At 41.4% G+C, this 24145-nt stretch overlaps 1 protein-coding gene across 1 annotated transcript in view; it reads left to right on the top strand.

Moving 5' to 3' along the window:
* Positions 1-24145, top strand: part of CtsL4 (Cathepsin L4) — a 138057-nt gene that overhangs the window by 67064 nt on the left and 46848 nt on the right. Inside the window, exon 4 of the mRNA XM_067139357.2 lies at positions 1837-1970. Coding sequence (XP_066995458.2) covers positions 1837-1970 — 134 coding nt within the window. The remainder of the gene's footprint in view (positions 1-1836; positions 1971-24145) is intronic.

Raw genomic sequence — 24145 nt, 5'->3', positions numbered from 1 at the left:
TCTGCATTCATGATATTATTTCTCAGCCATAATTCAAATCCTATTACAATATCTGGTCGTATGGCTTTTAGTGCCGGGATATCCCAGGACGGGTTCGGCTCGCCCGGTGCAGGTCTTTCTATTTCACTCCCGTAGGCGACCTGCGCGTCGTGATGAGGATGAAATGATGATGAAGACAACACATACACCCAGCCCCCGTGCCATTGGAATTAACCAATTAAGGTTAAAATCCCAGACACGGCCGGGAATCGAACCCGTGACCCTCGGAACCGAAGGCCAGTGCGCTGGCCGTTCAGCCAACGAGTCGGACACAATATCTGGTAAAATATATATCTATTAAATTAATTGTATTCCTTTCTTTACAATACTTCTACAGTTCAACACTAAGTATTTTATGTCATCCCTACTTGATTTCCAGTTCCCTGTTGCCTTAACACCGCTCCCTAGGCCACCCCGTTTCCCTGCATGTACCTCCCTATTACCCCTCCAAACAAATTTCCTATCTTATACGTACCACTGCGGTTTAAGTGAAGGCCATCTGAGCGCAGATCCCTATCTCCTACCCACGCAATAGTATCTAGAAATTTCACTCCCAGTTTCCCACATACCCACTCCATAGTCTCATTTAAATCCCCAATCACCCTCCAGTCAATATCCCTCCTACACAGTTTTCCACTAATAACAATCTCCGCTTTCTTAAACTACACCCGTGGTGCATTTACCGGATCCCACACATCTCCAACTATGTTGGTACTTTTATCAGCTTGCCATACGTTGTTGGCACCAACGTGAAACACTACCACCTTCTCCTTCCCATCCTCCCTCTCTTCTGCTTTCCTTAACATCTGCCTCAACCTAATTCCTGGATAACATTCTACCCTGGTTCCCTTTCCTCCACACACTTTCCCCACGTGTCTAACGATGGAATCCCCCATGACCAGTGCCTCAACCCTACCCACCTCTAGGAGTGGGAAGGAAGCGGCCGTGGCCTTAATTAAGTTACAGTCCCTGCATTTGCATGGTCTGATATTAAAGACAAAGAAAGACAGATTGAGAAGCGATGATGTGAGATAGGAATTCGGAATGCAAATCCTGAGAATTTATGAGAGTAAGCTAAGATGGTTTGGATATGTAAAGATAATGGATGAGAAAAGAATAACACAAGAGATGATGGAGACGAAGTTCGAGGGAAAGAGAACAAGAGGGAGCCCTGTCCCCAATAGCACAAATATCCAGCCCCCAAATCAAGGGAATTAACCATTTACAATTTAAGTACCTTGACCAAGCCAGGAATTGAGTCCAGGGCCCCGAAGACCAGAGGGCTAGACACTGGCCACTTTTTCGTGGAACCGGACGACCCAAAATGAATAAATTCTGATAATGTTAATAACTTGCAATTACGTTCCTTGCTTGTTTTGTTTTGCTTTTGTTAGCTATTTGCTTTACGTCCCGCAGACACAGATATTTCTTATGGCGACGATGGGACGGGAAAGGCCTAGGAGTGGGAAGGAAACGGCCGTGGCCTTAATTAAGTTACAGTCCCTGCATTTGCCTGGTGTGAAAATAGGAAACCACGGAAAACCATCTTCAGGGCTGCCGGCAGTGGGATTCGGACCAACTATCTCCTGGATGCAATCTCACAGCTGCGCGACCCTAACCGCACGGCCAATTCGCCCGGTCTTGCTTGGGTTGAACTCTATCATTGTTCTATTGTACAATCACCATTATTGTAGTTAGACAGACCATGGAAGCTTGAAAATAAATATTTATTTGTTTATTGATAGAGCAGAATGTTGACATAAAGGATTTTCCCATACATGCTCTTTGGTTTTGCAGCTTAACTGGACTGAGAAAGGATTCATTACTCCGGACTGGAATCAAGGAAGGTGTGGCTCATGTTACGCTTTCAGCATCATTAGCAGTATTGAGGGTCAATTTTTCAAGAAAACAGGAAAATTTCTGGATCTAAGGTAAGATAAGTAAGGGATATCTGTTCCCCCTACATGGATTTCTTGAGATATTCAAATTTTCATGAGAGACTTCAAATCAGATTTTAAAAGATGGCTTACCTGGAATGGATGATGCAGAGTAGAGTTTATAGATGTTGCTAGCTGATACATATACCTCAACAACAAAAGTTTGAAATATTACAAGTTTAAATTAATCAATCAATCAATACTGATCTGCATTTGGGCTGTCACCCAGGTGGCAGATTCCCTATCTGTTGTTTTCCTAGCCTTTCTTACACGAGTGCAAAGAACTTGGAAATATATTGAACATCTCCCTTGGTAAGTTATTCCAATGCCTAACTCACCTTACTATAAACAAATATTTGCCCTAATTTGTCCTCTTGAATTCCAACTTTATCTCCATATTGTGATCTTTCCTACATTTTAAGACAGCACTCAAACTTATTAGTCTACAAATGTCATTCCACGCCATTTTTCCATTGACAGCTTGGAACATACCTCTAAGTCGAGCAGCTCATCTCCTTTCTCCCAAGTCTTCCCAACCCAAAGTTGGCAACATTTTCGTAACGCTACTCTTTTGTCGGAAATCACCCAGAATAAATCGAGCTGCTTTTCTTTGGACGTTTTTTCAGTTCTTGAATCAAGTAATCCTGGTGAGGGTCCCATACACTGGAACCATACTCTATTTGGAGACCGAGCTCGATAGCTGCAGTCGCTTAAGTGCGGCCAGTATCCAGTATTCGGGAGATAGTAGGTTCGAACCCCCCTGTCGGCAGCCCTGAAAATGGTTTTCCGTGGTTTCCCATTTTCACACCAGGCAAATGCGGGGGCTGTACCTTAATTAAGGCCACGGCCGCTTCCTTTGCACTCCTAGCCCTTCCCTGTCCCATCGTCGCCATAAGACCTATCTGCGTCGGTGCGACGTAAAACAACTAGCAAAAAAAAAAAGAACCTATTTGGAGTCTTACCAGAGACTTATATGCCCTCTCCTTTACATCCTTACTACAACCCCTAAATACCCTCACAACCATGTGAAGAGATCTGTACCCTTTATTTACAATCCCATTCATATGATTACCACAATGAAGATCTTTCCTTATATTAACACCTACGTACTTACAGCGATCCCCATAAGGAACTTTCACCCCATCAACACAGCAATTAAAACTGAGGGGATTTTTCCTGCTTGCGAAACTCATAACCTGACTTTAAACCCCGTATATCATCATACGTCCGCCTCTGTGTTGTAGTGGTTACTGTGATTAGCTGCCACCCCCGAAGGCCCGGGTTCGATTCCCGGCTCTGCCACGAAATTTGAAAAGTGGTACGAGGGCTGGAACGGAGTAAACTCAGCCTCAGGATGTCAACTGAGTGGAGGCTGGTTCGATTCCCACCTCAGCCATCCTGGAAGTGATTTTCCGTGGTTTCCCACTTCTCCTCCAGGCAAATGCCGGGATGGTACCTAACTTAAGACCACGGCCGCTTCCTTCCCTCTTCCTCGTCTATCCCTTCCAATCTTCCCATCCCTCCGCAAGGCCCCTGTTCAGTATAGCAGGTGAGGCCGCCTGGACGAGGTACTGGTCATCCTCCCCAGTTGTATCCCCGACCCGGAGTCTGAGGCTCCAGGACACTGCCCTTGAGGCGGTAGAGGTGGGATCCCTCGCTGAGTCCGAGGGGAAAACCGGCCCTGGAGGGTAAACAGATAAAGAAAAAGAAGAAGAAGAAGGTATAATCATACCATTGCCTGCTGTCCATCTCACATTATCGGGGTAATTTTGCAGTTGCTCACAATCTAGTAACTTATTTAATACTCTATAAAGAATTACATCATCCACTTCATTACTAATATCATTTATACTAATAACGGGTGAGTCAGCCGCACCTGACGTTTCTGCTTTTAGGCATTCCAACGATCGTCGGTGGGGTGATGGTCTATTTTCCTTTGCCGCGTACCAAGCTACAGTCGCCTTTACAGCACTTACTGCGTCATCACTGCACGACTTTTGCAAACAACATGTATGCGACAGGTATTTACACAATACCTCAAACTGTCATACAGGAACATGTAAAGAGAGCAGAATGGTTTGATGAAGAACGCTTAACACTAATTCAAGAGAGGAATGAAGCTAGGAAAAGAATGCTTCAAACGAGGACAAGGAGAACAGTGGAACTGTACTGATAGAAGTAGAGAAGACCGATAGGATATGTAGATAAAAAAGAGCTTTTTAGAGAAAGAGAATCGAAGAAATGGATGAAATGAAGGATAGAAATGAGGTACGAAAGTTTTATGAGAGAACAGAAGATCTTAAGAGAGGTTTCAACCAAGAGCTGTTTTCTTTAAGGATGCGGATGGAAACCTCATCGGCGACAAAAGCAAAGTGCTCGAAATATGGCAGGAGTATTTCTACAAGGTACTCAATGGAAATAATGAGGATGATAGAGAAGAGAAAAACATTAGTGATGATGGGGAAGAAAGAGAATCGAATGAAAAGTTAATAGAGCAACCAGATTTTGTAAGAGGTCAGGATAGCAATTAAAGCATTAAAACCGGGCGAGTTGGCTGTGTGCGTAGAGGCGCGCGGCTGTGAGCTTGCATCCGGGAGATAGTAGGTTCGAATCCCACTATCGGCAGCCCTGAAAATGGTTTTCCGTGGTTTCCCATTTTCACACCAGGCAAATACTGGGGCTGTACCTTAATTAAGGCCACGGCCTTTCCTATCCCATCGTCGCCATAAGACCTATCTGTGTCGGTGCGACGTAAAGCCCCTAGCAAAAAAAAGCATTAAAGTACAACAAAGCCCCAGGTGCAGATGGGATGGAGACAGAACTGTTGAGATATGAGAGAGAAGGAGTAGAGAAGGCAGTTTATGAGTTGATAAAGGAGGTTTCGATGAAGGAGGAAATGCTCGAGGATTGGGCGGTGGGCATAATATGGCAAATGCATAAGAAAGTAGATAAGGCAGTATGTGGAAATTACCGAGGGATTACTTGCTGGATGGAACATACAAGGTTTTCAGTAAGATATTAACCTCAAGACTGGAATATGGATGGAAAGGGTGCTAGGGGATTACCAAGCAGGTTTTAGAAAAAATCGCTCTACACTGGATCAGATTTTTTTATTGCGACAATTACTGTGGAAGTTTTATAAGTATTACAAGCAGCTGCACCAGCTGTATGTAGATTTTAAACAGGATTTGACAGTCTAGATAGAGGCAAAATGTATAACATTATGAGAGAGTTTGGAATCCCGAGGAAATTGGTTAGGTTGACAGAAATGACCTTGACAACAACAGTATGCAAGGTGGGAGTGGAACAGGATCTTTCAGAGGCGTTTTAGTTGAAAAGGGGCTGAGACAGGGAGATGTTCTCTCCACACTCCTATTCAATTTAACACTGGAGAAAGTAATACACCAATACCCATCAACCCAGGGAGAACCATTCTGAACAGATTAGTACAAGTGACAGCATATGCTGATGATGTGGCAATTATTGCACGAATCGAAAGAACTCTTGAAGATAACTACGCTTTGTTAAAAGAGAAAGCACGGGACTTAGGGGTAGAAGTGAATATAAATAAAATGAAGTATATGAAGATGGAAGTTACAGAGGGAGCAAGGGGAAGGGCCACAGTGAAAATATATGGAAATGAATATCAAGGAGTTACAACTTTCGAATATCTAGGCTCACTAATGTCTGCAAACAATAAAACCTCTGTGGAAATACAGGAAATAACAAGTGGGAACCGATGCTTTTACGCCTTGCAAAATATGTTTAAATCCAGGACTGCCAGTAGGAATACGAAAATAAAAATATACACACAGTACTAAGACTTATAGTGATGTGTCGCTCAGAACTCTGGGTGATGACTACTAGAGAAGGCTGTTACGGTGGGAAAGGAAGATATTGGGAAATATATTTGGAACAGTTAGAGATCAGGATGGATGGAGAATAAGGACAAATGCAGAGCTGCAAGGATTGTTTGGCCAGCCGGATATTGCTGCTAAAATAAAGCAGGGAGGAATTAGGTGGGCTGGTCATGTTCAGACAATGGCAGAAACCAGTACTGTCAAAAAGGTTTTTGTAGGAAAACCGGAACGAAGAAGGAGGGAGGAGAGGAAGGCCCAGGGAGAGATGGATTGATGATGTTGAGGACAACCTTAGAAAGATGGGACTTAAATGCTGGAGAAGGAAAGTCGAGGACAGGGACTAATGGAGACAGGTGATTAAGGAGGCCAAAGACCTACATGGACTGCAGCACCGACCAGTAAGTAAAACTTGTTTTCGAAGGGTGATCAGCATTCGTGGATTAAAATCGGTTGCCTGTGCCAAATATGCATCAGAATGTTATTGAGGATACGTGAAGCCTGTAGCGAAAATGTATTGCTGTATAGGACAATTGCACGATGGGTCAAGGCGATTCATGCAGTTCGGAATAAGGTCTTGAACACCCTCCGTACTCACCAGACATGAGTCCTTATGACTTCGACCTGTTTTCGAAGATGAATAAACCCTTCAGATGCCGCCAATTTCCTGACATGGCATATGTTCTCCGCGCCGTAGGGCGCTCCGTCCCTGTCACAGAGAACGCCTTGCCAATGGTCCCTAAATGCTTCCCGACATTTGGCAAAAGGTAATATACTTTGCGGGTGACTACATTGAAGGAATGTAATGCAATTTTACTTGTTAGTTCATTAAATATTGGGTATTATCAATATTTCCATTACTTTATTTACAGCCCTCGTATTATTATTGTTTTATAGGTTTAATTATTAAGACTCACTAACAGTAGCAATTCCACTTAATAGTGTTGAAGATCAAACTAGGCCTAAGTAAGGTGTTAGTTAATTTAAATATGAGGTGTGATTTGATTGTTCAGATTTCACTACTTATTTTCATTACACTCTGGTGGCCGCTTCGTGTCTAAAACGCTGAGATATCGGTCCTTAACGCTGGTGCTAGGATAAAGTCTGGTGACTACATGTAGCATTTGTTTTGGATAAGGCAGAGATAGGACTGGATTTCACCGGGATCTCAAATTTCCCCCTATTCCTTTAATTCTAGAGATTCCATTTATTCATTAAGCATCCCCTCGGAGGTGCATGACAGACCTCCCTTGCCAGTACTTTCATCTTCCTTGATGTTAGTTGAGACTCCCTCACCCAATCCAGTACTTCACTAGATTAGTGGTAAACTGTCCGCCACTGGATCATAAGAACGTAGGTTCAAAATTGGCAGAAGTAGTCGATGTTTCCTCTTGACCTTTTCCTTATATTCTTCCCATCTTTAGTGAGGTCTGCCTTTTTGCATTTCGTCCTCCATTTTTTTCCGGTCTTCAGAGACCGCAAGATCTGTAGCTCTCATGCATCGCGTGACTCCCAGCGTCCATCTAAGAATGCACATCACCGTCACGTGCAGGATCTGCTCGTGTCTCTTTGTCACCGGCTAACGTTCCCTTCCATACATTATCACTGGTAGAACGACTGTGCGGTAGATCTTCGATTTGAGACACAGTGGTACTTGCTGTGACAAAAGACACCGCCCATGACCTGGCGTCACTTAAACCAGGTGGCTTTCGTCGAACTCGAGCGTGTACAAGTGTGTCACCATCAGCTGTCATGCAGGAGCCAATATCATGACGGTATATGTCTTTGGTAGGGGAATGTTGTCAAACAATATTGTCCCATTTGTCTGGGTGCTCCACTCCAGGTACTCTGTTTTTGCGAGGTTTAGCCGCAATCCAAATGTTTCCAGGATTTTTCAAGTGGGTGACCAAATCATTAAGCCTCTTTCATGAGTTGCTAATCTGCATAAGGTCATATGCATAGAGAAGGGTCCATGGATGTGGTGCCTGCAGGTCCACGATTACTCTATCTATGCACAGGATAAAGAGAAGTGGTTACAGGGCGGATCCTTAATGAATACCCACTTGAATATCAAATGGTGCTGTGACGCCAGCTGCACAACGGACAAAGCTTATAGACTTGTGGTAGAGGAGCTGAACCCAATGAACATAATTCTCTGAGACACGACACCATGCGTACGGAGCGAATACAAGTTGAGTTCATGAGGGACCCGGTCAAATGCCTATTTATAAATCTAGAAAGGCCATATTGGCCGTTCTTCTCTTCTCTCTGCGCCTCTGTGACAACGACTGGATAGCATGGATAGCATCTGTTTACTGCGGCCTTTGATGAAGCCACGTTTGTTCGATGAGACATTACTTATGCTTTTATGCGTGCGCCAATCACCCTCTCAAAGATTTTCATGGTGTGCTAGAGGTGCGGAGACGAATTGGGCGGTAGTTGGCGCAGATAGTAACATCACCCTTGCATTTCCAGATACTGGTCTTCTGGGAAGATGGTGTGTCATCAATCAACAATGATCTGCAGGTAGGGCAGTCGCCCAGGTGGCAGATTTTCCTAGCCTTTTCTGAAATGATTTCAAGAAATTGAAAATCTATTGAACATCACCCTTGGTAAGTTATCCCAATCCCTAACTCCCCTTCCTATAAATGAATATTTGCCACAATTTGCCCTCTTGAATTCTAACTTTATCTTCATATTGTGATCTTTCCTACTTTTAAAGACGCCACTCAAACTTATTCCGTATTCGTCTACTAATGTCATTTCACGCCATCTCTCTGCTGACAGCTCGGAACATACAACTTAATCTAGCAGCACGTCTTCTTTCTCTCAGTTCTTCCCAGCCCAAACTTTGCACATTTTTGCAACGCTACTCTTTTGTCGGAAATCGCCCAGAACAAATCAAGCTGCTTTTCTTTGGATTTTTTCAGTTCTTGAATCAGGTAATTCTGGTGAGGGTCCCATACACTGGAACCATACTCTAGGTGGGGTCTCACCAGAGAAAAATATGGTCTCTCCTTTACATCCTTACTACAACCCCTAAATACTCTCATAACCATGTGCAGAGATCTGTACCCTTTATTTGCAATCCCATTTATGTGATTACCCCAATGAAGATCTTTCCTTATATTAACACCTGAGTATTTACAATACAATGATACCCAAAAGCTACTTTCATCCCTTCAACGCAGTAATTAATTCTGAGAGGACGTTTCCTATTTGTGAAACTCACAACCTGACGTTTAACCTAGTTTATCAACATACCATTTCCTGCTGTCCATCTCACAACATCATCGAGGTCACGTTGCAGTTGCTCACAATCTTGTAACTTATTTATTACTCTATACAGAATAACATCATCCGCAAAAAGCCTTACCTCTGATTCCACTCCTTTACTCATATCATTTATATAAGAAAACATAAAGGAACAATAACACTGCCTTGAGGAATTCCCCTCTAAATTATTACAGGGACAGATAAAGCCTCACCTACTCTAATTCTCTGAGTTCTATTTTCTAGAAACAGAGCCACCCATTCAGTCACTCCTTTGTCAAGTCCAATTGCACTCATTTTTGCCAGTAGTCTCCCATGATCTACCCTATCAAATGCCTTAGACAGGTCAATCGCGATACAGCCCATTTGACCTCCTGAATCCAGGATATCGGCTATATCTTGCTGGAATCCTACCAAGTTGGGCTTCAGTGGAATAACATTTCCTAAACCCAAACTGCCTTCTATTAAACCAGTTATTAATTTCGCAAACATGTCTTATATTATCACAAAGAATGCTTTCCCAAAGCTTACATACAATGCATGTCAAACTGACTGGCCTGCAATTTTCAGCTTTATGTCTATCACCCTTTCCTTTATATACAGGGGATACTATAGCAACTCTCCATTCATTTGATAAAGTTCCTTCATGCAAAGAATAATCAAACAAGTACTTCAGATATGATACTATATCCCAACCCATTGTCTTTAGAATATCCCCCGAAATCTTATCAATTCCAGCTGCTTTTCTAGTTTTCAAATTTTGTATCTTACGGTACTGTAAATGTCATTGCTGCCATAGGTAAATTTTAATACTTCTTTAGTATTAGTCACCTCCTCTATCTGGACATTATCCTTGTAACCAACAATCTTTACATAGTGGTGAATGAATACTTCAGCCTTTTGAAGATCCTCGCATACACACGTCTCTTGTTCATTAATTATTCCTGGAATGTCCTTCTTGAAACCTGTTTCTCCCTTAAAATACCTATACATACTCTTCCATTTTTCACTAAAATTTGTACGGCTGCCAATCATGCTTGCCATCATGTTATTCTTAGCTGACTTCTTTGCTAGATTCAATTTCCTAGTAAGTTCCTTCAATTTCTCCTTACTTCCACAGCCATTTCTAACTCTATTTCTTTCCAACCTGCACCTTCTTCTTAGTCTCTTTACTTCTCTGTTATAATATAGTGGATCTTTACCATTCCTTACCACATTTAAAGGTACAAACCTATTTTCACATTCCTCAACAATTGCTTTAAACCCATCCCAGAGTGTGTTTACATTTTTATTTACCGCTTTGCACCGATCATAGTTACTTATTAAAAACTCCCTCATGCCTGTTTTATCAGCGACAGGGATCTGCCTAATAGTCGTACTTTTAATACCTTCCTTTCTATCACATTTATTTTTAACTACGACAAAAACAGCTTCATGATCACTAATACCATATATTACTTCGGTTTCTCTATAGAGCTCATCTAGTTTTAGCAGCACCACATCCAGGACATTTTTCTCTCTAGTTGGTTCCATCACTTTCTGAATCAGCTGTCCTTCCCATATTAACATATTTGCCACTTGTTGGTCATGCTTCCTGTCGTTCGCATTTCCTTCCCAATCGACATTTGGTAAATTGAGATCACGCGCTACAATCACGTTCCTTTCCTTATCGTTTCCCACATAGCTGATATTCTTATCAAATAATTCTGAATCTGCGTCAGGGCTACCCTTTCCCGGTCTGTACACTCCAAAGACATCAAGTTGCCTTTTATCTTTAGAGATGAGCCTTACCCCTAGAAGTTCGTGTTTGTCATCTTTAACTTTTTTTGCAGCTTGCAAATTCTTCTTTCACCAGAATGAATACTCCCCCTCCTACCATTCCTATCATATCTCTACGATACACCTTCCAGTGCTGTGAGAAAATTTCTGCATAGATTATATCATTTCTCAGCCATGATTCAACTCCTATTACAATATCTGGTAAGTATATATCTATTAAATTAATTCTGTTCCTTTCTTTACAATACTTCTACAGTTGAGCACTAACATTTTTACATCATCCCTACTTGATTTCCAGTTCCCTGTCCCCTTAACACTGCTCCATAAGCCTCCCTGTTTCCCTGAATGTATCTCCCTATAACCCTTCTGAACAAATTTCCTATCTTATATGTATTTCAATAGGTTTTAACTAGTTTATTACTACGATATTGCAAGAGCACTCTCAACAGCCGACCATTCACAAGCGCATCCAACAAACTTTCTCTTAAAGCAGTAATCAGGACCGCCACCACCACCGCCACTACTATTATTGCCCCGTTGTTGATCTTCGCAATTGGGTAAATTTGCCTCGCTTTAACCTTGGGCATTTGGTTCTCATACATTGCTGAAGGCTACAAGAAAATCCTCACCATCCCATTGGTACATTGTCGGCATGTTAAAATGTGGTACATGTGAAGTCTACCCGACCAAATTGATTAACAACTTGCGATCTGGCGGAGTACAACTGAATGTCGAAATTGACACGCTGGCTGCCTATATGGCGTAAGCACATGGCTGGGTCGTTCAATCATTATTTTACTTAAAATTTGTCACTAAGGCCAATACCTCTATTTGCAAATAAAGCATCCAGATAGACTAATTAACTAATTTACTTTCTGTTGGCTAGAAGCACTTTCAAACACATTCAAAGTGTAAGGTTAATTATATTTGGAAATTACTCTGAACCCCTCCTCCTTCCAAATGTTCATACCCACTGGGGCTGACGGTCGTCGAAGTTCCCCACCTAAAAATGCTCCCTGGATCCACCCCTGTGTATTGGTGACTCATAAATCATACTCACATTTTTGGTTACTCTAAAACTTGAATTTTTCTATTATCAGCAAGTGTACTATTAGGCACGTTGAGTTCTTCCTTATTTTTGATTATTTAAAGTACGATAAACATTATGTTATAAAAGGAGCTACCGTGTGGATAAAGCCTTTGCATCCTCTGTCCATTCAACTATTATGATTTATTCACTTTAATGTTCATTTTTCACGGGCATTCTCATGTCACATGTTTTCACAATAAATCTTGTTCATATTTGATTTTATTAGATTTTGTACTTAAACAGAAATGTCTTGTTTATAGTTCAGATTAATTATTGTGCTGATTTACATTTGGTTTTGCTAAGTCCTGCGATTTTGAATTTATCCTAAAGAATGGAAATGCTCAAGGAAATATATTTTTATGTGTCAAATTACGAGTGCAAATACTGTATTATCAAAATAATGTAATTAGTAACTCTTTACAGGTTACTGGTAAGTATAGGCCTATTCTCTAGGTTCACAAAAACCTACTTACATTAAACATTATAGTTGATCACAACAGCTCCAAATGTTCTATGTTATAAATACTCAACCGAGCTTGATAGTTGCAGTCGCTAAAGTGCGGCCAGTATCCAGTATTCGGGAGATAGTGGGTTCGGACCCCACTGTCGGCAGCCCTGAAGATGGTTTTCCTTGGTTTCCCATTTTCACACCAGCCAAATGCTGGGCTGTACCTTAACTAAGGCCGCGGACGCTTCCTTCCCATTCCTAGGCCTTTCCAGTCCCATCGTCACCATAAGACATACAGTATGTACCTATTCTATTCGTATGGACTGTTTGCTCTAGTACTTCAACGCACTGCCAGAAAATAATAAACTGAAAAGAATTTTATTCACTCAATATCCGTTCAACAAAGCCTTCAGAAAACATATATCTACTGTATCTGTCTGCAGGCATGTTAACCAAACATACAGCTTCTAATAAAGAAAAGCGCGCCCAAAATCTTGTATCATCCCTATTCGTACAAGCAAACTGAACACTTGAAATAAATAAACAAATAAAAGGTTCCTGCAACATGTTAGTATCTAGTGGAATGTCCTCAAGACTTCTTAATTGCCTGATATCGTCACCGCACAGAATACACTAATTTCTTGCATATGTCGGGGCTGATTTTCTGCCATTCCTGAAGAATCACACTTTTAAGTTCCTCCACCGTACGCATACGTTGCCTACGGAGGTTCCTCTTCAACGTGGCCCAAAGATGTTCGATGGGATTTTAATCCGGAGACTGGGAAGGTGTTCTAAGCTGCTTAGGAATGTTCCATATCAACCATGTCTTTTTAATATCAGCAGCGTGTTTCGGTTCATTATTATGCTGGAATATATAAACAGGTGGCATCCACATATTTTCAGCAATCTGCTTCACGTTTGCCCACGGGATTGCATTGTAACCCTCCTTGTTCTTTATTCCGTCGATGAAATGTATCTTATGCACATCTCTGGCTGGCATACAGCCCCAAAACATTACAGACCCTCCACCGTACTTTATGGTTGGGAGTGTATTGACCCCATCATTGTCCGTACCAATTTTTCTCCATATTCTGTGGATGCTATCTGGCCCAGGAAAGGTTTATTTTGTCTCATTAGACCAGATAACATCTTTCCAGAATTCTTTCTCCTTATTTATATGCTCTTTAGCGAATGTCAGTATAAGCCGTCTGTTTCTTATACTTACATATGGTCTTTTACGAGGGATTCTTCCTTAGTACCCATGCCGATACAAGATCCGACGTATGGTGGAGTTGATGATCTTCTTTCCAGTTCGTTCCTCCGTGAGTTGTCTCAATACTGGTGCACTTAATTTGGAATCTGACTTTATAAGCCGAACAACAAGCCGTTCTTTCCTTTCAGATAAACACTTTCTTCTTGGATTTCCTTCGCGTGTTCTTAACAGTGCCTTTGTATTTAAATGTATCGACCACATTTTCCACAGTAGAATGTGTTCTATTGACCAGCTGTTCAATATTTCGTAATGAAAGGCCTTTAAGTGCTCGTCCACCATAGATACACTAGGAAGGTGACTATCCCACTTGACAAGTCGTATGCCGTCACTGAGACTACCGTGCATCGCAACCAAACGGTGGGAATCATCCTGTCCATGTGTACGAATACAACGATACATCCGTTTGTCGATGCCGCACATTAATGTCAAATCTTCTTGCCTATATGTAAATAAGTATGGTTTTCACTAACGAATTCTCATTGACAAACCATGTTTTTACCCGTAATGTACGTTTAATGTCACTTTTTCAATCGTTAGTGTGAATATACGTGACTTGATAAGAAATTGAAGCCTGTACGAATAACAGAGACACATACTGTATCTGTGTCGATGCGACGTAAAACAAATAGCAAAAAAATTACACCATATTTTGAATTTCGCGTTCCACTGGCACGTTGATCACATAATGACTAAAAGTGGTCGGTATGTTGGTCTATACCAGGGCAAATGCACTACTCTAACTGGCTGTGGGGCTCTGTATTGGCGCGTGTTGAGCAGTAACATGTTCGTATTTTGACTGGGTAATGGCTTTTCAGCAGCGCCCAAGGAATTCCTAAGGGGAAGAAGAAGAACATGTTTGTATGAAGATAACTGGTACAACTTCTTCTTTGGAAGGTAAGAATATCATTTATATTACAGCATGCATACATAATCAAGTAATATTATACATTACTGAGCGTACAGACAACAGTGTATTTGTAGGAAGTGCAGTATGTATGGAAACTGAAAATCCATGAAGTTTTCGGCTGTTTTTCTTACGTTATTTATATTACCCACCGGACTATGTTTGTTTATACTTGTTCTGATCTGTATTTTGTAAAGCTTCTAGTTCCTTATTAGCATCGGGAATTTATTCACAACATTCCCGCTAAGATGTTATGTTGATGTAATGAATAAGGTGTTCCAAAAAACGGAGGTTATGTACGTTGACTTGTATGACGAAACGTAGTAATGGTCATGTATAAATTTCATATCATTATGAAAACATGCTAGTGTATATTTATAACTTAATTTGATAGTTCTGCGTATGATTATACCCGTTCTTGTCTTTATTACAGGCATGGCGCATTAATATAGAAGATGGTTAGCGAAAGATCAGTTAGTGGAGGAACTCATGAGGGTTAAGGATAAAATAAGTCAAGATTCAGATGTAGGTGGCGATGACGATGCAGAAGACTGTCTACATGTAAATTTGAGCAGTTCAGTCGGTTCTGAGTGTTCAGAGTTAACCCCATTTGACAGTAACAATACATCAAATGTTGTTGCAGAAGATCAGGAAGAGGAAGAAGAAGCAACATTGTTATGATTGTGAGGTTATCAATATTATCGGCACACTTTTTAGCGATAGATTTACACCCTAGTGCTGAATCGGTAGACTTCAGCAATCTTCGAGATTCGTACTGGCAACCTTTGAACACAAACTATGAATCGATTATGCATCGCCATGCGACATCTGGCGTACACAATGTCCTGTTGTTGTTTACACAACAAAGCCAAGATATAGGCCAACTACATCAAAGGAACCACCTGGAACTCCTCCACGGAAACGACTATCATGGGCTATAAACAGCGAGGGATGAAAAATAATAGCCCAAGTTGCAAAGTGCTGTACTATGGAGAAAAAAAGAAAGAGCTGCTCTTACCCCTCAACAAGTCTATTCAACGCGTTGCCGTGTATACGGGAAAATCTGTTGCAACTATTCATAGGATTAAGGCATTTTCTGCCTCTCACCCCGGCGAGTCTCCACGCACCCCTGGTAAAAAGAGGTAGATCCTTTTAACCAGTCTACCTAATCTGTTCTAACCAATATCGTTATGGATACTAGTAGGTTGTCATGTGCAAGTGTTATATGCTATTCTCCTATTTCTCGTAGGGTGAAAATCCAAGGGAAGATAGAACTAGACGATTGCGACAGACGAGTGACAAGGGGCACCATCAAAAACTTCTATGCTGTCCAAAAAGTGATGCCTACCATGAAGAAACTGATCCCTGTACTGCAGAAAAAAATTCAGTGGAAGTGGAGCCCAACGTCCCTCCGAAAAGTTTTGAAAGGTATGGGTTTTTGTTGGGAAGAAGGTCCGAAACAAACTTGTTTTATTGCTGGAGCGGGCAGACATCATTGATTGGCGGGCAGGATTCCTGGTCAAAATTAAACATGCTAGGGAGAAAGGCAAGGAAGTATTTTACTTGGACAAGTCCTGGTTTGATTGGGAGGGGTACTGCCGAAAAGTGAAAGAACGGGAAGAAGACTACCGGAAGCACGACGGTGTCATGGAAATAGCCATGGACGAGATTATAATGAATAGTACTGCAGAGAGAAGTGACGATTGTGAAAGTGATTTGACTGAGAATTCATGTGAATGAAGTTGTAGCAAATATATATTGATTGATCATACTATCGATTCAATTCAGATTTCTTTTCCATTCAGTTGGCAGTACTACCGGAACCGGGAGAGCTCCCTCCTTACTCCTCACCCGCGTACACAAATCTATCGCTAAAAATGTGCCGACAGTACACAGTATTATTTTTTTCTTTTTCTATGTACCAGTACTCCTTTATTTACAGATGTGAAGGAAGACGACATGGCTTCCTACGTATGTATTGTTACTGGTAATTTGTGAATGTTATGTTAATTGTTTTGGGTCCGGTACCCAAGTCGACTATCTCCAGTTCGGGTCCCAGAAGTGTTTAAACCTAAAGGGCGAATTCTACCATGTCAATAAAGGAACTTTGATGCAAAAATTATGATTTTTTTTTTGCAATTTCTAAGTAATTATCACGTGCAAATATTTGACAAGCGCCACGACTCTCTTGCCGTGTAGCTATGTTTGTCGTCAATAGTTCATCTCGTCAACATGTTGAAGTTTAGCCATGATGAAACTATGACGTCACAAGCCATCATCTGACATTTAAATTGACACAGAAACACAAACGAAGCACACCATGCGTTACAGCAGAAAATGATCATGTCACATCACATAATGCAGCCCAATGATATAAATTCACCATAGAAATCACAAAGAACCATTAAAATACTTGAAATTAAAAACAAAGGAAGAAAACATCGGAGATCGCTTCGATACCTCCTGAGCGCCCGATCATTACGGAGCAATTTACGATTCCCAATTTACGAATGCGCGTGCATGTTTAGGTATCAGAAGAGCATGCACAAACGATATGAAACGATACGTGAAGCAGCTATGAGGAGAGATCCTACCTTTATGCTTGCCAGTGACCTACCAACCCACCCACAAAACATGTTATTACTCACACAGCAAAAGTAAAACGGAGGCTTCATTACATTGCATGTGCACATAGTAACAACAATATGAAGTACTGTGTTCAAATGGTACTCGCGCATTAATATAGAAGGTTATTTTAGTAGCTATTGCACGTACTGCCGGCATACTTTAATGTGAAAGCACTCACGAGGTTAGAACCATCGCATTTTGATATGTAATTAAACACCTGCAACAACGCACATAAATCCACACGGAATGTTCAAATCATTCATTACGAAGTTAATTGCTCAATACCGCACAATGTTTACATACGAACCATTAACTAATCACCGCCCCTCCATCTTCGATCTACACATGCATACGTGAAGTACCAGCCTGGCTGACGTCACATTCTCGCAGGTGTACCACATGAGTTATCTATAGAGGATCAGGGGTTCGTGTGACGTCATACTTAAGGCGTCACGATCATTTTTCTTGTCTACATTGAAATGTTAAATAATTAAATTTGGTCATACATGTGCAGTAGCGAAAATTCGGGCTTAGTTTTCGGATATGAATTCCCTGTCTCTCTCTCATATCCTGTGATGTCAGGTATGACATCATCACCCCTCTGTTACCAAGTAAACATGGTCGCCATGCTTTACCAGTCCTATGTAGTGTCCTCTTCAATGTTCTATGTGTCAGGTAATAGTACAAAAACCTAGTATTTTTGCACCTCTACTCCTTCCTTGTACCCTAATGAACATATCTAATAGCATATGATGGTACTTACAAGTGAACAAGAGAGTCGACTTGTATACCGCAACCTGTGTTCTAATGTAATATTGTTTACATCATGGAGCAGGAATTGGAACATTCATTGAAGTTAAGAAAGGTTATACGCATGGCGTTTACCAGACAATTGGACATTCTGTGAGGAGATATTGAGGATATAATCAAGAGGAGAGAAGTAGAAAAGTTCAGGTTTCATTCTCTTACTGCAAAAGAAAACTGAAGATTTACTGTCGTTACACGGTAAGATCTTGAGTTTGAAAACAGATGTCGGGGAGAAGGACTTGGAAGACGAACGCCGGATTGCTGATAACTATCAAAGGCAGTTCCTGGACGTGAGGGTAAGTGCAAGTGAAGTATTAACCTCCACAACGAATTTGCCTGAGATGAAGAGTACCACCAATGGTAGTGTTGTTATAGTCAAAAGTTAAAGCTCCTCAAGTTGGAACTTAGAAAATTCGGTGGAGATGTTAGACAATGGTTACAATTCTGGGGTCAGTTAAACAAAATGGATATAAAAGACTCAGATATTGTACCAGAAGATAAATTTCAGTATGTAGTGCAAGTTACTGTAAAAGGTTTGCGTGCTAGGGAAGTAGTGGAAAGTTTTCCACCTACAGATGAAAACTATTGCAAAGCAAAAGTAGGTTTGGCAGGGAAGAGCTGCTTGTCAAAGTTTATTAGAGAACTGTTGACTTTAGTGTTGAAGAATGCTTCCTCTGTCAGTGATAACCAGTTCATTGTGTAACTTAGAATCCCAGATAAGGTCATTGGAGACACTATGTGTTAGTTACCCCTGGTAAGTGCGCTGCTATGCTGTACCCTTTACTTGAGTCATGTTTGCCTGAGGCACTTCTCGGGGCTTGGCAAAGAAGCCCAAATTTTAGAACTATGGGGGTCTCTAAAGACAGGTTAGAAGATATCATGTAATTTCTAAAGCTAGAAGTGGCCGTGCGGTTAGGAGCACACAGCTGTGTGCTTGCATCCGGGAGATAGTGGGTTCGAACCCCACTTTCGGCAGCCCTGAAGATGGTTTTCCGTGGTTTCCCATTTTCACACCAGGCAAATGCTGGGGCTGTACCTTAATTAAGGCCATGGCCGATTCCTTCCCAGACCTAGCCCTTCCCCATCCCATCGTCGCCATAAGACCTATCTGTGTTGGTGCGACGTAAAGCAACTAGCAAAAAAAGCTAAAGCTAGAAGTAGAATCAGAAGGAAGGATTACTAGTTTGACTGTAGCAGGTTTTGGTATTGAAGATGATCGTAATATCAGACTAAACAAGCATGTCGTAAACCTGCAATAGCCACTGCTACTGAGTTCAGAAAATGAGCTTGACTGAGAAACAGAAGGTATTAAAAGATAAGGGTGGTTGTTTTTGACACTTCATGAAAGGTCATTGTTCAAATAAATGTAAAATAGCTGTGAGATGTCTTGTGTGTGGTAAGAATCATAATGTGTTAATGTGCTAAGTAATCAAAAGAAGGATTTAGAAACTAATTCAGATCACAGTCAAGACAAGGGTGAGCTGAAAAACACCTCCCTTAGTAGAACACACATTACCATGTTCTGTTACAAACACTAATTGTGAACATCAACAGTACTAGGACTCGCATCTCTGATTCAGGCTCTCAGTGGTCACAAGATTTTGTGGCCAAATTAGGTTATAAGCCATTGAGGGGAGAAGCAATGAATGTGTTATCTGTGGTGGTGTAAAAACTTATTTGATGGCATATTTTGTGTTACAGTGAAGAGGTGCAAAGCCTAGATGGTAAATTTCACTGTAATTTGGATGCACTGGATCAAATGGTCATCTGTAATGATATTCCTTCTGTCAAGAATTGACCTTCGTTAGAGGAACTTTCAGAGGGGAATATTTCTTTAACAGATGTATTATCGGCACACTTTTTAGCGATAGATTCACACCCTAGTGCTGAATCGGTAGATCTCGGCAATCTTCGAGATTCGTATTGGCAACCTTTGAACACAAACTATGAATCGATTATGCGTCACCGTGTGACGCCTGGCGTACACTTTACGCACTGTTCTTGTTTACACAACAAAGCCAAAATTTAGGTTAGGAGTGAACATGAGTGAGGAACATCCAACTACATCAAAGGAACCACCTGAAACTCCTCCACGGAAACGACCCTCACGGGCTATAACCAGCGAGGGATGAAAAATAATAGCCCAAGTTGCAAAGTGCTGTGCTATGGAGAAAAAAGAAAGAGCTGCTCTTCCCCCTCAACAAGTCTATTCAACACGCTGCCGCGTATACGGGAAAATCTTTTGCAACAATTCATAGGATTAAGGCATTTTCTGCCTCTCACCCCGGCGAGTCTCCACGCACCCCTGGTAAAAAGAGGTAGGTCCTTCTAACCAGTCTACCTAATCTGTTTTAACCAATATCATTTTGGATACTAGTAGGTTGTCATATACAAGTGTTATATACTGTTCTCGTCTTTCTCGTAGAAAGAAAACGCAAGGGAAGATAGAACTGGACGATTGCGACAAACAAGTGATAAGGGGCACCATCGAAAATTTTTATACCGTCCACAATGTGGTGCCTACCATGAAGAAACTGATCCCTGTGCTGCAGAAAAAAATTCAGTGGAAGTGGAGCCCAACGTCCCACCGAAAAGTTTTGAAAAGTATGGGTTTTGTGTGGAAGAAGGTCCAAAACAAACTTGTTTTATTGCTGAAGCGGGCAGACATCGTTGATTGGCGGGCACGATTCCTCGTCCAAATTAAACATGCTAGTGAGGAAGGCAAGGAAGTATTTTACTTGGATGAGTCCTGGATTGATAATAATACTACAACTGAAAAATGCTGGCAGAGCGGAAACGATGTTGTGGGTGTTACAGCATGGGGAAGCACTTCGAAAAGGGAAGTTGGATCTGAGAAAGGGTTCATTAGAGAAGCACAATTAATCCAAGGCGATTACCATGGCCAAATGAATTCCCATAATTTTGAGAAATGGTTCAAAACATCTGTGCTCCCTAATTTGCCTCCTGCGTCTGTGTTGTATAATGCACCATATCATTCTTGACAGGTGGATAAAATACCATCGAGGTATGATACACGAGTGACAATCGTCCAGTGGCTACAGGGGAGAGGCATTGTCTGCGACGCAAATCAAATGAAAGAGGCCCTGTATAGATTAGTTCAGGAAAACAGGCCTCCTGATACAATTTATGCTGTTGACGTCATGGCGGCTGAAAAAGGACACGTCGTCCTTCGTCTTCCCCCATACAACTGTGATCTGGACGGCATTGAATTGGCATGGGCAAAACGAAACCAAGAATTCAAAAGACTCCATATTACGGGAGACATGTCAGCAGTTAACCTTCGACAACTGACTGTTGAGGCATTCCACTCCGTATCTGACGAAGATTGGGAAGGGTACTGCCAAAAAGTGACAGAATGAATAGTACTGCAGAGAGAAGTGATGATTGTGAAAGTGATTTGTCTGAGAATTCATGTGAATAAGGTTGTAGCAAATACATATCGATCGATCATACTATCGATTCAATTCAGATTTCATTTCCATTCAGTTGGCAGTACTACCAGAACCGGGAGAGCTCCCTCCTTCCTCTTCACCCTTGTACACAAATCTATCGCTAAAAAGTGTGCCAATAATAGGTGGAAGGGATGGCCCTGTAAACTTGCTGATTAGGGCTGATGTAGCTGGTAAGCTAATGGCAGGAAAACTGAAATTATTGGATTCGGGCTTAGTAGCTATTGAAACTAAATTAGGTTAGACACTTGATGGGGAAGGTTCCATGTCACTCTTCAACTAACTTGGCAGTAGAGGTTACTTCATTACTTATCAATGATGTTAGTGACCTCTGGAGATTAGTTGTACTTGGTACATCGGACTCAGTCACTCAGAGGACCAAAGTAGAAAGAGAGCGGGAGATTCGAAAAAAAAATTCAGACGTGTATTTTCGGAAATGTTGATGGACAATATGAGGTACCCCAATTGTGGAAGGAGGACCATTTACCAATTCCAAGTAAGTAGGATTTAGCACTTAAGAGACTAAGAGTCCGCAAGGAGAAAATTACATAAACAAAATTTGTTTAGTCATATGATGATGTTTTGAACGAGTGGGAACAAATGGGGATAATTGAAAAGGTGCCACCTCAGGCACTGGGAGATTATGGGCGCTATTTACCTCATCAAGCTGTTGTTAAGGAGAACAGCACTACAAGAGTGCGTCCAGTATTTGATGCTTCTGCGAGAGAGAGAGAGAGAGGGCGCTCACCCTCTCTGAACCATTGTTTGGAGTGTGGAAGGTTGGACTGTTTCGGCATCAGCAGGTGATGGTCGGGTTGAAATGTAGCCTTTTCATTCTGGGAACAGTTCTTGAGTATCATGTCATTCAAGCAATGTGTAGCTCACAATACAACGTTGATGTTATGCTGGAACCGAAACAAAGCCTCTATATCGATAATGTGGTAACTAGTACTGAGTTATTATCTGAATTAAATCAATTCATCGGGGAGGCTGTTAAGGTAATGGAAGACGGAAAATTCAATTTAAGGGGATGGCATTCCAACCACAATAGCTTTAATGGGATTACAAAGGTTGTGGTACAGTATTAGGTTTGTTGTCGGATACAGTTTCAGATACATTGGCGTTGAAATTAGAGTAGCTGGACAATTTTGTGCTAGGTGAGGTGACGAAGAGTACAGTTCGTTCAGTAGCCCAGAAGATATTTGACCCTATAAGGATAGCTAGCCTTGTATTGTTAATTCCCAGACTATTAATACAAAAACTCTGGAAGAGTGGGATATATTGGGATGAGGCAATGGATACAGATACTAGGATGGACTTTTTGACATGGTACCAAGGCCTTTTCCTTCTTAAAGAGTTACAGGTTCCACGTTGGTTCAACTATGTTACCAACAACTCTGGTGTAAATGTTCAGTGGTCTAGTTTATGGCGCAACTGTGTTTATAATGTTGGAGGTCAATGGTTTGGTTATGATAAGTTTTCTAGCAGCTAAAGCAAGAGTAGCTCCTATTAAGGCAATACCATTCCCCGAATGGAGTTGATTGCTGCACTGGTAGGAGCTAGGTTGTGTAAGTCTGTGCTGGCCGCACGTGATTTGAAAGATACTGACTTGCATTTCTGGACAGACTCTACCACCATTTTGACTTTGATCCAGAAGCAAGACAACTGGACTGTGTTTGTAAACAATCGGGTAAAAGAAATCCACAGTCTGACTTAGCCGGAATTGTGGAAGCACGTGCCTGGCCACCAAAACCCTGCTGATCTTGCTTCAAGAGGATGCCAGGCAGATAAACTATTGACACAGAAATGGTGGGAGGGTCCAGACTGGCTTAAGAAACCTGAACAAGAGTGGCCCTCGGGAGAGGTACTAGTAGATGAACAGCTGATCTCCCTAGAGGTGAATGAATTGTCGCACTTGGTGAATTATCTTGTGAAGGAGTCGTTTAGCTATTACTGGTGCAGCAGTCATAAGAAAAAGCATAATGAACAGTGTAAATACCATGGCCTTAGTTGGTACTGCAGTTACTTCTCAAGCTATGACAAAATGATTAGAATGATTGCGTGGATGAAGAGATTCGTCCGTAATTCCCAAAATACGAAGTCAGTGAGAAGAAGTTGGGGATTATCATGTGAAGATATCTGCTCAGCTGAAAAATTAATAATCTGGCTTGTCGAGAGGAAACTTTCATTTTAGAGGATGGCCTATGTTTAAGTAGCCTAAAGGTATACAAGGATGAAGAAGGCATTCTTAGGTTGAAAACAAAATTAGTGAACAGGCGAGATGATGAGTATCTTGTGTACCAGTCATTCTACCTTCCTCTCATCCTGTAATGTATCGACTTAGTATGAGTGAACACAAAAATAATTCACATATGGGCATCCAGACTCTGCTTAATAATTTGAGGGAATGATACTGGATTTTGAAAGCCAGGAAATCTGTCCGAAAATTACTGTCAAAATGTGTCATTTGTTTGTTGCAAGTAGGACACAATTGAAAAGCCCCGGCAGCACCTCTTCGTAAAGACCGTATCAAAGACTCCTCTTTGTTTGAAGTGGTTGGTATTGAATTAGCTGGACCTCTTTTTCTCAAAGATGGTGCCAAAGCCTGGATAGCGTTGTTTACTTGCGCTGTTTATATGG

This window comes from Anabrus simplex, chromosome 2 (genome assembly GCF_040414725.1).
Source record: "Anabrus simplex isolate iqAnaSimp1 chromosome 2, ASM4041472v1, whole genome shotgun sequence".
NCBI classification, from domain to species: Eukaryota; Metazoa; Arthropoda; class Insecta; order Orthoptera; family Tettigoniidae; genus Anabrus; species Anabrus simplex.
This window is presented reverse-complemented; position numbering and strand designations above follow the sequence as displayed.